Source organism: Sciurus vulgaris, assembly GCF_902686455.1.
Source record: "Sciurus vulgaris genome assembly, chromosome: 14".
NCBI classification, from domain to species: domain Eukaryota; kingdom Metazoa; phylum Chordata; class Mammalia; order Rodentia; family Sciuridae; genus Sciurus; species Sciurus vulgaris.
In genome coordinates, this window is record NC_136475.1 from 64,226,669 (window position 1) to 64,241,552 (window position 14,884).

At 41.8% G+C, this 14,884-nt stretch overlaps 1 protein-coding gene across 1 annotated transcript in view; it reads right to left on the minus strand.

Moving 5' to 3' along the window:
* Positions 1-491: 491 nt before the first annotated feature.
* LOC306644298 (uncharacterized protein) overlaps positions 492-14,884 on the minus strand; it is a 29,297-nt gene continuing 14,904 nt past the window's right edge. Inside the window, exon 2 of the mRNA XM_079111128.1 lies at positions 492-1,301. Coding sequence (XP_078967254.1) covers positions 1,041-1,301 — 261 coding nt within the window. The 3' untranslated portion in view covers positions 492-1,040. The remainder of the gene's footprint in view (positions 1,302-14,884) is intronic.

Genomic DNA, 14,884 nt, shown 5'->3' on the forward strand with positions numbered 1-14,884 from the left:
AGACAAACCTACCTCCCAGAAATTCCCACTGGTCATTGTTTTATGTACTTAGTTGTTCCTTGTGTGCTGTATTTCAACCCTCATATTCATTGTCTGTGCCTAGTCTTAGTGGGATAGTAAATACCTTTAACCCAGATGAACAAATTCTTCTTAATATGTAGGCTAGTTATCCCATCCAGATAATATCTGATTTTTAGTTGGGCCCCGTGGAGCAGGCCTATAATCCCAACAGCTCAGGAGGCTGAGGCAGGAGGATCTCAAGTTCAAGGCCAGCCTTGGCAATTTAGCAAGGCCCTAAACAACTTAACAAGAGCCTTGTTAATAAATAAATAGGGGTAGGAATGTAGCTTAGTGGTAAAGCACACCTGGATTTAATCCCCAGTATTAAAAATATAAAATTAAAACAAAAATCTTATCCTAACCAGGTTAGAGTATATACCCATCCCCTGAAGACCCTCGCATTGAATGGTGGTGAGAGGACAGAGGGGGAGATAAGAACCATTCTTAGCTGATGCCCTAGGAGTCTAGGGCTCAATGATTCCGAACTGGCTGTACAATGGAAGCGTGAAACACTGCTGGTGACTGGTCCTAACTGCAAAACTCAGACTGAATTATTCTGGGGTGCAACCTCCCAGGCATGGGGATTTTTAAGCCTCACCACCTTCCCAGGGTGGTTTAACATGTCGGAATCGCTGCTCTGCTTCCTGAGATAAGAAAGAGGAAGGACAGGGCAAGACAGAAAAAGAGAAGAAATGAGAAAGTATGAGACAGGATTTCAGGTGCTCTGCTTGGCAGTGGTAATTGAAGGGGATTTGGAAGAATCAAGAGGCAAACACATTCCAACCAAGCAGAGAAAGGAGGGTTCCAGAAAGTAATATACTCCGAATGTGTTCCCTTTTGAGCAAAACAGATGTGAAATGGTACTTCTCAAGAACCAGAGAGTGCTTTATTTTGTGCCAGGCACTGTCCTGAGAGATGCCCCAGCTTACCAAAAAAAGTCTCCTAGAGAGTTCCATTTATTTTTTTATTACCCAGTGACTCTAACCAATGCCAGCAGCAGGTTCAGAGCCCAGGCTGCTCACACGCACGGCCTTGCTGGTGTTGGCTGAGGAGCAAGCTTCTGATGTCACCATAGGCACCTCTGTGAAAGAGGCTCCCCTCTCAGCTCCAAGTGGGCTGCGAGCCCAGGATGTCAGTCCAGTGTCATCGGCACATGCCTGCTTCGTTTCTGACAAGTAGGTCAGCATAGACACGGCTCCAGCCTCCACTGAAATCTGCTTGCTGCTGGCAGGAAGCTGCTTCTGCAGAATTAAAAACCATCAGAGTTGATCAAAGGAAGTGCAGGGCAGGCTGGCAGGCGGGCCAGATCCTAATCTCTGCTTGCTGGCCTCACACATCACTGCACATGAGTCACCCCGCTGAGCTCAGCGGACATGCTGTTTGGATTAGGCTTTTACAGGGAGGCTTTGCCAAATTCCCCTTTACTGTCTCCCTGCAAAGAGCAGCTGAGAGGCAAGGGAGAAAGGTGGGGAAGTAGGTCGGATCTGATTGCCCAGGTGCCAGAAGGAGGCATGTGGCTCCTGGGGCTCCAGGGAACTGACTGTGGATCCTAGTGCCCCCAGCCCATCTTCTCAGCTCAGCTCCATGCACCTGTCACGAGCAACAGAGCCCACAACAGGCCCACACGTCTTCCTCTCTCACCAGCTCTCCAATTAAGATGTTCTATTATAGGCATGCAGTTTGCCCCCACTCAACCATTCGCCTCTCAACCAGCAGGAATTCCTTCTCTCCAAAGCAGGCAACACTTCACCACTCAGGCATCTTGCCTCAAAAGCAGTGGAGTCCAGTGAAAAAGGGAGGGAAGTCAGAAAATAAAAATTCCTAAATTAAGAGCCAACCCATAAAAGCAGGGCTTCCCTTAGCGCCTGGTTGGTGTGACATCACCATGAATTACTCAATGAAAATGATGTCAGAGAAGCAGCTCTATTATATGTGGAACTTTTCCTTCAGATACAGAACTCTGCAGAAAATAAGTTAAGGGTAGAAAAGTTCTGCCCTGTGCTTGGGTCTTTTGGGGCTTTCTCCAGAGAGGTTGATTTCTTTGGGCAGAGAACAGGGTGGGAATCTCTTCCAAGCAGGGTCTGAATGCTTAGGAGCAGTAGTAGACATAACCCGTGGTTTGTTTTGCTTCTTTCTCTGGAAGCATTGGTAGGAACAGGATCAAAATCCTTTGTTTCAGATTCTGCCAAGTTTTGCTTCTGTGCATGGTAACTTGGGAAGAAGCAGCCCCCATTATTTTGTAAGCCAAAGATTCTTGGCTTGTAGTCTCTGTTGGGATTCTCTTTAGAGTATTTTAGACTCTCATTTATTAAAGGCATCTAAATGGAGGTGGCAGTCCTTGACACTTTCAAAATAAATGTTGTCAGTAGTCTCTATGTTGCTCTTGACCATAAACCACAAATTTTGCAAACTTACCATGGCTGTATATTCCTGGTTTTTCAGGTTTCTTCTCATCTATTTATAGAAAATGGTCAAATTTGGTCACAAACCTGTCCTTTTCCTCTTTTAGCATTTTCACTTTAAAGTAAAAATGAAGACAGAAGATCATCATATGGCCTTCCAGTTACTAAAGTACCCTAAAGCGTATGGTACAGTGTGACTGGAGTGTGAGTGTCAGGCAAAGCTGTTTGAGCCCTGGCTTTGCCACCTATTAGTGGTTTGATCTTTAAGCAATTTTCTTAATCCCACACAGCCACAATCTTCATCTGTAAAATGTGGATAATAGTCCCAACCTCATTGGTAAGGATTAAATGACCTAACGCAAGTAAAATAATTAGTAAAGTTCCTGGAACCTAGTAAACGCATAAAATGTATTATTATTTATGTTACAATAATCACTCTGCAACTGGTATTATATAGTTAATGGTGGTAAGCCTAATTGGAATCTACAGGCAACAATTCTTCCTTTCAAAATTCCTCAGTGTCCTAAATTAAAGTTTGTTTTCATCAAAGTAATTTGCTCTTGGTGCCTGTGGTTGATTGGAAATGCCCTTATTCTTTTTTTCTTTTTTGGTATTGAGCATTGAACCTAGGGGCACTTTACCATTTTACCACTGAGCTACATTCCCAATTTTTTTTTTTTTTTTTTTTTTTTTTTTTTTTTTGAGACAGGGTCTTGCTATGTTGCCAAGTCTCACTCAGTTGCCCAGTCTGGCCTTGAACTTATGATTGCCTGCCTCAGTCTCCTGAATCACTGGGATTAGAAGCACGCACCACCACGTCTGTCTGCCTTCAGTCTTAGTTTGGAAAAACAAAATCTGTAAGAGAAGAGGAAATGGTCATTTATATATGACTAAAAGGAGGTACTAGCAGGATACAGTGGTGCATGCTTATAATCCTAGGAACTTGGGAAGCTGAGGTAGGAGGATGGCAAGTTTGAGACCAGCTTGGGCACCCAATTAAAAAAAGGGCTGAGCATGTAGCCCAGTGATGGAGAACTTGTCTAGCACCAGAGGCCTTGGGTACAATCTCTGCTGAGCATTCACAGGCATGTGCATGCATACACACACACACACACACACACACACACACACACACACACACAAGCACATAGGTGTTCCTTTCTATAACTAGAAGAAAAATCCTGTAGCTCTTGAGGTTTACTATATATAGGGGACTGGGAGTGTGGATTCATTTCCTAGTGGAGACTGTTAGCAGAAGGGAAGCCCTAAGTAGAAATTTAATGAGATTGAGTATATTGAAAAAGTACATCCAAGTACTAGGGATGTGGCTCCCTGGGAGAGTGCTGATTTGCATGAGGCCCTAGGTTTTACCCCCCAGCTCTGGAAAAGAAAAAGAAAAAAAGAAAAACACATTTACCTAGTTTCTACCAGTTCTCTGGGTACCAGTGGGTGATGACCATGAATGGGGTCTCTGCATTTATAAAGGCACAGAGGACAGCATTTCTGGTACATAGATAGCCTCTGGACAGTCTAAGGTGAGAAAAGGTGACTGGACTTACTCCACATAGCAAGAGTAAAGGCATGGGGCTGGGTTGTGGCTCAGGTAGAACGCTTGCCTAGCATGCGTGAGACCCTGGGTTCGATTCTTAGCACCACATAAAAATAAAATAAATAAAATAAAGGTATTGAAAAAAAAAAGTAAAGGCATATCTTTATTTAGTTGGATAGAATATGCTACCTTTAGCCAGACTCCCTCATCAATAAGATTTTAGATGGAGACCAGTTGTCTTCACGTGTACAGTTTCTGTGCATGTTGTGTGAGTGTGTAAGAGAAAGAGAAGGGGAGAGAGAGAGAAAGAGATCTCTCAGTCTAAGGAAGAATGAAGAGGGGTCTCTTGACCTCATGCTGACAGAGAAATCCTGAAAAGAACAAGAACTAGAGAAATGAAGTCCTCCATAGATTATTCTGAGAATGATATAACTATGTGGCATCATTCCTGAGTCACTCAGACTGAGAAATGCATTGCTACTGGTTATCTGTATCTTATAGGTATCCTACCTGGGGAGCAAAGGTTGGATGAACTCTGTTGAGTGTGGACATCGTGAAGGGGGGGCCATTAGCATGTAAGCATGTATGGAGACTTTTGTCTTCTGTGTTCACTGCTCTATCCCAGCACCTAGAACAGCATGGTTTTCCTTTGTATTCGTTTTCTGTTACTGGTCACAAATTGAGTGACTTAAAATACCCCACATTTATCATATTCCTGGCTGTAAGGTGCCAGTAGGCTGTGTGCATTTGGCACTTGTAGGGGAAAATGCTTCCTTGCCCTTTCAGCTTCTGAAGGCGGCCTGCATTCCTTGGCCCTTCTTTGCATCACTCTGACCTCTGCTCCCATCAATCAGAAGAGTCATCTTCTGACTCTCCTGCCTTCCTCTTTCCCTTATAAGGATTCCTGTGTTTGCATGGTGCTTACTGTGCTAATCCAAGATAATCTCTCCATCTCAAGGTTCTTAACTTAATCACATCTGCAAAGTCCATGTAAGGTAGCATACTCACAGGTTCCAGGATATAGATGGTTCTTATGGATCATTATTCTGTCTACAATAGCCCTGAGGCCACCATCAGTGTCATATCAAGAGAAGATGACAGCCCTGAGTCATAGGCCAGGGTCTACAGTACAGTGAGCAGCAGTGCTAGCCAAGTGTGGAGTTTAGTTAGGCGCAGGTGAAAGCAGAACAGGATGCAGCATGGACTGACTCTGGAGACAAGAAACAATTCCCTTTCTGCATATATACTGGAAGAAAGTGATGCTTCGTGGCACAAGCAGAGGATAGAGTCTGTGGCTGTGAATACAGAGCTGTCTGGGCAGCATTCAGGTTACAGTCTTTTCCAGTGTTGGGGTCAAGAATTTGAGCCAATTTGTAACATGCAGTGCCTGTTTTTCAGCAGGTGCACAATTCAGTAAGAATCATCTATTATTAATATTAGAGGGAGGGATGGCCAGGGAGGATCCAGAGCCCCAGCTGCCTGGGGAAGCAAGTCACACAGCTTTGACTCCAGGGGAACAGGAAGAAGATATGCCAGAAGGGAATAAGGTATGAAGCAGGTGTGCAGAGGTAGAATTTCAAATGCTCTTTATCTTAACTTCTTCCCACACAAGCTAGGAGGTAGCATCTGGTCAGTTCTTTAATGAAACTTGGAACTCACTGTTGCAGTCAAGAAGGAAATATTTCTGTGGTTTTTCTGTGGGGGAAGAAAGTAATAAATCTTTCTGTTGTTGAAGGAACACCTTTCAGTGGGGTAGCTCTGAGAGGGATATATTATTCTTAAAGCATACGTGCTTGAAAGTTTGCTAGCCTCAGGCAGTTGGGAAGTCACGTAGATCCTTCAAGGCAGAAACAAAGTCCAGCAACAAAGGACAGGCTCCTACCAACTGGCAGTCCCAAGCTCTGCAGCATTCATGAGGACAGAGATTTGAGAAAGAGACACTCCTATCAGATCAGCTAGGTTTGCAGCATGAGTGTTGGCTCTGGAAAGTTCATCTGTATCTCACTAGGGACCTCCTTTGGAGCCCCTCCTCTGCAAAGGAACGTTCTGTGATTAGTACCCACTTTGATCAAGAAAAGGTCAAGATCTTGTTCTGAATAAGATCTTTCATTCTGCATAAGTGAGTTGAAAACTTGCTGTTCTAGGTGTGTGTGTGTGTTTGGGGGGTGAATACAGCAGTGACCAAAACCAACAACCAAAAAGGAGTGTGCCTCAGGTTGTGAAAGGGGTACAGAGATGAGCAAGAGAATAAAGGGCTTGAGAGTGGCAGTGGGTTGCTCTCTGATGCAGGGTGATCAGGGAGGCCTCTCCCACCCCCCAGGAAAGGGGTACTTGTTCAGAGATCTGAAAGAAGCGAAATGGGCAGGGGGTAAGTCCTGACAAGATCTAAAGGGTGTTGGGGTGGGTGATCATCTATCAAAGCGTATGCAAACTGCTCATGTCGCAGTGAGCCCTGCGGGCAGCACTGCCCCAGCTGTCAACATGTGTCCTTTGGTTATGGAAAACCTTCACCCACAACTGCAGCTCCTGGCAGCTTCTTGTATAATGTGACCTAATCCCTGGTATGCTCATATAAAATGACGAGAAGACCCTGGAGGAGGGAAGTGACAAAAAAGCATGGAGTTTTTGAAGGAAAAATAGATACTGTGTTGTGACTGTCTAGAACGCCTGGCTAGAGGTAGCAGCCCAAAGCCTGTGTGGGATCTTGGTGACTTGGGATGGACTTATCGGCCCTTCCTTGAGGCAAAGCCTCACTCTAAGCTATGTTCATGAAGTCCCCACTTTTACTGAGGTAAGTCAACCCAATGTCACTACTCTGCCTATTCTCCTGAGCATAGATAACAGAGATTAGGTGCAGAGATGGCAGAGGAAGAGCACACAGCAATCACTTAGACTGTGATTGCTTCTGTGTGAAGCAATAGTTCCCCTCTGCTCCATAGGCATACAAGCGTGACTGGTAGACACCTAAACTGGATTTTCTAAAGCTCTTCTGCCAAATGGTATCAATTTTTAATGCACACGAAGGCTGGCTGCTTCTATCTTGACAAAAGAACTTTGAATGATAGGTGTAAAGTATTTTTGTAAGTGGTTTTCAGATGAGGAAGCAATACCTTTTAAAACATGCTGCATGTCCAAGGGAATGGAGCAGTCAGGCTCTGACATGCCTCTCGCTCCAAGTTCCAAAGGCTCCTGGGCCACAGCTTACCCTGAGTTGGCTGAACACTGTTTCCTCATGAGTAAAATGCAAATAGTAATGTTCTTCGGGCCAGGTCATTTCCTTCTTTCTTTCTCCTGGGGAGTTTGTGAATTTCCAAAGTGTTTCTCTGCTGACAGATATTTCATAAAATAAAAGATATAATGAGTTTACATGGTTTATTGCACTAATACTAAATGCTACATAGATACCAGTAGATATTAAACACTAGTGCCTACAGAAGTTATGTCAGAAAAGAAAGTCCTTATTAGTTAGAGATGCATGCTGAAGTATTTATGAGTGAAATAATGTTGCATCTGGGATTTGCTTTTAAAAAAATTCCAGTAAAAAATGAATAGCATGCATAGTTGTGGGGGTGGGGGGGTGATAGATGAAACAAGATTGGCATTGGTGGAGACTGCCCAAGCTGAGTGGTGGAGTACATGGGAGTTCGTTATTCCATGAGAAGTGAGTTCTCTCACTTTGTGTGTGTTTGAAGGTTTTCATAATAAAAAGTTAAAAGAGAGAAAGAAATAATAATAAAAAAAAGATGTCAGTGTCTGATTTGCACTTGTCTGTTGTTACATAATGAAGCAGGGATCCTAATGTGGGGAATTCGATGATGGGAGTTTTTGCAGGATGACTTCAACAAAGAGAAAAATTTGATGGATTATTTCTGGAGAGTAGAGCAGTCAGGGTTTCCAAGAAAAGTGATGTTGAAATGAATAATGAAGATTGCTCAGTGATGCAAAATGTGGAAGGGGACAGTGTTTCCTATGCAGTTTAGCACTTGTGCAATCAAGGAAAGACCCACAAAGACCTTACAGTTTCCCTCAATCCCTTGAGGACAGTAGTGGGATAAACTTGGACCTCATGTTGTCCAGGGATATAGCTGGTACAGTGGCAGTCCTGCATCCTGGTTCTCTGGATGTGGTATTCTCAGAAGCCTCCATGTCTTCTAGGGGGAATACCATTAAGGGAGAGGCACGCAGTGCCATCAGGCAGCTTGCAGCCAGTCTGCAGCATTGTCACTAAGCCCAGCCAGGAGAACTGGAATGCAACATGGGGAGTTCTCTTGTATAGGCCCTAGTCACCGGGCCTGGAGGGTGGGGTGGAAATTGGCTTCTGGGTGACCACACCCAGCTCCCTATCCACTCTGTCCAGAGACTAACTACATCCTCAACAGCTGCTGTCTGTGTTTGGCTTTCAACTTGGCTGCCTTGACCCAGCTCTCAGAGACCAGTTTACAGGAGACAACTGTGACACTGGCGTTCCAGTCATATCTGACCTGAACCCCCTTCCCACAGCCCTGCCTGCCACACACATTGTGCTCTTTAATTCATTTCTAAGACAAAATTTATCTCAGGAAGTGGGTCTTTGGTTTGCTTCATGGTTTTGTTTTGGAGTTTCTCAGGGCTTATCCTGCAAGCTCGTCATTTAAATTGTGGAAGGAAATGGAGAATTTTCTTAGTGGGTTTTAGTGGAATAAAGAATAAGATGATATAGACGGATTATTCTTGGATCATTCTGAGGCGTGAGAACAGAGTGAGTGCCATGTTGAGAAGTTTCTTGGCCCTCCTGTGCCATAATTCATTTTGCAAATCAAGATATGGCATGGGCTATGAACTTCATTGCCACTTCAAGGACTTAGCATCCCTTAAAATCATTCAAGCTCTTCAACATGCTAATAGCACTCTTGGAACTTTCTACAATAGCAATAATTCTCAAGAAGAGGAAAATATTTCTGTAGATTAGATGTTTATAGCAGAATCACATATGATAGAGAAAACTGAAACAAGTTAATTCACAACCACAGGGGAAGTGGTTAAATGGATGAAGGTATATTCTTGAAAAACCATGCAGACACAGAAGAAGATGTATAGGGGGAGTATGCAAGGACAAGGAAAAGTGTTTATTAAGTGACGTTAAACAAAAAGAGGGAAATACAGAAATAATATGAACTCGGGTGGGGGAGGGAAGAATGGAAGTTCAGTGGATTAGATAAAGGGAAAAGAAGAGAAGGGAGTGGGGATGGGAATAGAAAGACAGTAGAATGAATGGGACATACCTTTCCTGTGTTCATATATGAATACATGTCCAGTGTAACTCCACATCACGTACAACCACAAGAATAGGAAGTATGTATACTATGTCAAAATACACTCTACTGTCATGTGTAACTAAAAAGAACAAATAAAAATTGTATGAACTTTATATTTCTGTAAACTATTTCCACATTTGACTGAAGATAAAACAAATTTGGGAAAAGAGAAAGTGGTTTGGTAAGTAGCAAAAATGTGGGTGGTGTTTTTCCTTTTAAATACTTTTAGTGTAGGGCTGGGGGTGTAGTGGTAGAGTGCTTGCCTAGCATGCATGAAACCTTGGGTTTGATCTCCAACCCTGTGGGAAAAGAAATTTTTATGTTGTTGTAGACCTGTTTTTGTAATAAATAATTCCTTGAAAAATACCCAAACTCTAGTTTCTTGCGGTTGTTTTTTAAGTTGGGCAATAACTGAGAAAACATTAAAAACATAGAGAAAGTTAAATCAACAACTATAAAGTCTTGAGATCAGATGTGACTTATCCATAATGAAGGGAGTCAGGTAAAGGGATCTGAAGATAACAGGTACAGAAAATGGATCAAAGAAGTAGTTTTTCTGGGGGAAGACTTGTAATGTTGAATATTCATGAAAAGAAACAAACTCACAGGATTCATTAGTCTATATTGAAGCTGAGGATAACTCTGTGTGTGTGTGTGTCTGAGAGAGAGAGGAAAAGAGAGAGAGAGAGAGAGAGAGGGAGAGAGAAAGGCCCAAGAGGCACCTCATTAACCTTTCTCACTCTTTGGACAGTACATTGTCTCTAAAACATTAGTGGTCCGTTTTTTTTTTTGTTGTTTTTTTTCTCTTTTTAAACCTATTTTTTCCCTGGCAGTAGCTCAGCAACTCACCCAGAAGAATGGTTCAAATCATTCCTGATTTTTAAAAATTATTCCTTGGCCAATTTAATTAATCATAGAGTACCAGCACTTGAAATCACAAAAATGAGATAACCTTTACACAGCAGATGCACCCACCCCAAGCTGTCCTCATAATCTCCTCCTGAACTTGTGGCACAGTTCAGGGTAAAATTGGGCTCCCGGCTCCCAGTGTTATGCATTCACAGAGTGAAGCAGGCTGAGGGTCTATAGCCTGAGAAGGTCTTCTGGAGAAGAGCATGTATGTCAGGGTGAAACCCTAGATTATGGATGGACCATGAAAAAGGCAGATGGATGACTACTACATGGTCAGCAGAACCCAGATACTTAGATCATTCAAGAGGAAAAAGAAAAACCGTAGAATCATCTCCACAGTGCAGACACTGCAGCAGGTCCAGTGAAAATTATAAGGGTTGGATTAGATGTGGCTCCTGCACACAGTGTTTAGAGAACTACAGGTAAACTTCAATTCAATAAGCACGCTTCACAGAATGTAATATACATAACTATGATATATATATATATATATAGCAAAGCAATAAATTTTGAGTTAGGAAAACTGGGTTTACATCCCCAGCTAGATCTAATCAAACGTGTGATCCTAAACAATTGTCCAACACTCAATTTCATTTTCTGTAAAATGAGAGTGAATAATGCCCACTTCAAAGGAAGGTATAAAGATTAGACGACGTAAAGTGTTGGAAATTATTCAACACACTTTTTAGCATCTAGGGGATTTAACTGCTTATTTCCTGAATCTGTTGAATGCATAACATGGATCTTATAAAGGAGCAGTTCACAGCTTTGGCTACACATTGAAATCACTTTGGTAACTATAAGAAAGGAAATACTGATGCCTGGGTCATGTCCCCAGAGATTCTGAATTAATAGATATGGTGTGTGGCTTTGGCATAGGGATGTTACGAAACATAAAGGAGAAATAAACAGATCCACAATTATGGTTAGAGATTTCAAAACCTTTTTTTGGGGGGGGAGGGTGCTGGAAATTGAACCCAGGGCCTTGTGCTTATGAGGCAAGCACTCTACCAACTAAGCTATATCCCCAGCCCATCAAAAAATTTTCCAGGATAGACCATTTTCTAGACCTAAAGTAAACTTTAAGAAGTTTTAAAAGTTTCAAATGAGACAAAATGTGTTTTCTGATCATAGTGGAGTTAAACTAAATATGAATAACAAAATATGTGGGAAATATTAAATTATTTGGATACAAAATTATGTAATTCTAAATAATCCATAAATCAAAGAATAAATCAGAAGGGAAATTAGGAAATTGTTGGAACTAAATGAAGATGCTTGATACCAAAATTTGTGAGATTCATCTAAAACATATTTGCAAGGAAATTTATTTATCTTAGAAAATAAGAAGGTCTCAAACCAATGGCTTCAGATTCCACGTTATACAACTAGAAAAAGAGAAAACTAAGCCAAATGTAAATAATATAAAGAACAGGGAAGAAATCAATAAAATATAAAACAAAAACAATAGAGAAAAATCAATGAAATTAAAATATGATTCTTTGAAAAGATCAATAAAATTGATAGACTTCTAGCTGGACAGACAAGGAAAAGAAGACAAAAATTACCAACATCAAGAATGAGAGCTGGTGGACTGGGCTTGTGGCACAGTGGTAGAGCACTCGCTTGGCATGCGTGAGGCACTGGCTTCGATTCTCAGCACCACATATAAATAAATAAAAATAAAGGTTCATCAACAACTAAAATAATATTAAAAAACAAAAAAAAGGAATGAGAGCTGGGCACAGTGGCACACGCCTGTAATCCCAGCAGCTTGGGAGGCTGAGGCAGGAGGATTGTGAGTTCAAAGCCAGCCTCAGCTAAAGCAAGGCACTAAGCAACTCAGTGAGACCCTGTCTCTAAATAAAATACAAAATAGGGCTGGGGATGTGGCTCAGTGGTCAAGTGCCCCTGGGTTCAATCCCTGGTACCCCCCCCACGCAAAAAAAAAAAAGAATGAGAGAAGTGACATCACTACAGATTCCACAGATATTGGAAAGTACTATAAGGGAAACTGGGTGGGGTGGTACCCAGTATCTTGGGAGGCTGAGGCAGCAGGATTGCAAATTCTAGGCCAGATGGACATTTTGGGGAGACCCCATCTCGAAATTTTAATAGTTAAAAAAAAAAAAAAAAGGCCTGGGGATGTAGTTCAGTGGTAGAGAACCCCTGGGTTCAATCCTCAGTACTGGAAAAAAATTAAAAAATAATATAAATAGCCCAAATGTCCTTCAATTTCAATTGTGAATGGACAAGTTATAATTCATCCATATAATGAGTATTACTAAGCAATAAAGAGGACAAACTAAATACATAGAACAACATGGATGAACCTCAGAACAATTATACTGAGTGAAAGAAAGTAGACACCCCTCACCCAAAGAAAGAGTATATATTGTATGGCTCTGTTTATATAAAATTCTGCAAAATGCAATATAATCTATAGTGATAGAAAGCAGATCAGTGGTTGCAGGATGGGGGAGGTAGTATGAACGGCATGAGGAAATTTTGAGGGTGATTAACTTGATTGTGATAATGTTTCATGGGTATGTAATATATATCAAAACTCAGTTGTATACTTAAATATATGTGACTTATTATATGTCAGTTATACTTCAAGCAAGTCATTTAAAAAAATTCTATCCATATCCCAAATCCTTCAGTTTGGGGCCTACAGGTTGAGCTCCTATTAGTGGAGTTTTCTATTGTCTGAATTCCAGTCCTGTTACAAATAGGAAACTTACAAGATAACTGGTGAATGAGTATACAAATCATCTGATAATTTCATTTTACTAATTCCAGGGTATTCATTTTAAACCACAGCGAAGCACTAGATAAAAATTACTAATCTGAAATGAAATGCAGCAAGAGACTCAAGTTCTTAAGCTTCCAGAGCAATAAATCATTGACAGTGTACAGCCAATTTTGGATCTGATAATTTGATGAAATTATTCCTCCCATCCCTCACAGACTCAGCTTCTGTGCTACTCTTACTTTATTGCAGCTTGCTCGTTGAACCCATTCCATTTTCTGCTGCTCTTTCCTTCGACCTAATCGGCAGGGCTTCCAAGAATAGGTACTTGAATGTATTGAAGAGGTTGCTAACTTTGTTATGTTACGCAAGACTTCCTTAAATAAGCATATTTCCCCTTTCCTCTCAATGACTCAAACAGGACATTCTTTTAAGAACCTGACAAGTTGCATGAGACTGGTTTAGCCATTGTGTTCAGTTTTGCTCAGAGGCAGAGGAATCATTTAGAGTGGCATATTTTAACCTCTCATGTGCATGTGAATCACTTGGGGATATTATTAAAATGCAGTTTATGAGTCAGTCAGAGTTGGGCAGACCCAAGATTCTGCATTTCTAACCAGCTTCTCCCTGGCAATGGGTGATGCCTGGGCTGCTAGCTAAGTTGCAAGGCAGATGACCCATTCAAAATCCTCTCATCCCAGGGGCACTGTGGAGGAACAACAACCCTAATGGAGAAGTCCATTCAAGTCAAAAAGAGGAACACAGTATGAGCACTGCCCGTGATTACCCTCTCCATGATATAACCACCCTGCCTTATATAAATGTCTAGACATCTGGTAAGAGGAAGGATTCACTTGTTGGACATAGCTCAGAACATTAAAAAAGTCTGATGGGCCAGGCATGGTGGGGCATGCCCATAATCCCAGAGATTTGGGAGGCAGGCAGGAGGATCTCAAGTTCAAAGCCAGCCTCAGCAACTTAGTGAGGCCCTAAGAAATTTAGCAAGACCTTGTCTCAAAATAAAAATACAAAGGGCTAGGGATGTAGTTCAGTGGTAAAGCACCCCTGGGTTCAATCCCCAATACCAAAAAAAAGTTTGGATTTATCTTACTTTTTTTGGTGTGGGGTGGTACTGGGGATTTGAACTCAGGGGTGCCCTATCACTGAGCTACATCCTCAGCCCTTCGTATTTTGAGATTGGTTCTCTGTATGTTGCTGGGGCCAGCCTTGAACTTTTGATCCTCCTGCTTCAGTCTCCTAAATAGCTGAGATTAAAAGCATGCTCCACCATGCCTGGCTTTTCTTACCTTTTTCTTGAAAGAATTAGTAATAGTTTTTTTTTTTTTTTTTTTAAACTGGGATGGAACCCAGGAGCGCTTTATCCCTGAGTTACATACCTAGTCTCTGTTATTTTATTTATTTTGAGTTTTATTTTGAGACAGGATCTTTCTAAATTGCTCAGGGCCTCCCTAAATTGTTGAGGCTGGCTTTGAACTTGCCATCCTCCTGCCTCATCCTCCTGAGGATGCATGCCACCACACTCAGCATTAGAATGGTTTTTGTAGGTTATATGCAATTAAACTAGCTTAAGCCACTTTATTACTGTTGAATTCACCCACCTCTGTGTGTGCTCACTTTATTTATTTTCAAAAGCTATGTGATACTGAGGTATGAAACTCTCATGTTTAGCATACTACTCAGCTGATGTTCTTTAATTCTTATCTCCCAGATAGTGAGGGGATTAGAACGCATGTCCTGAATTTTCCTCTTTTTGAGGCAAAGATAGCACTGGGAACAGCAGCAGTTGCTTCTAATGATTTAGAGCTACAGTAAAATCTGTTGGAACGAAATTGCAGGACAGTATTGAGGCATGGTCATGAATCTTCCCAGGGAAGCTGGCTGCAGTCTCTGGGCG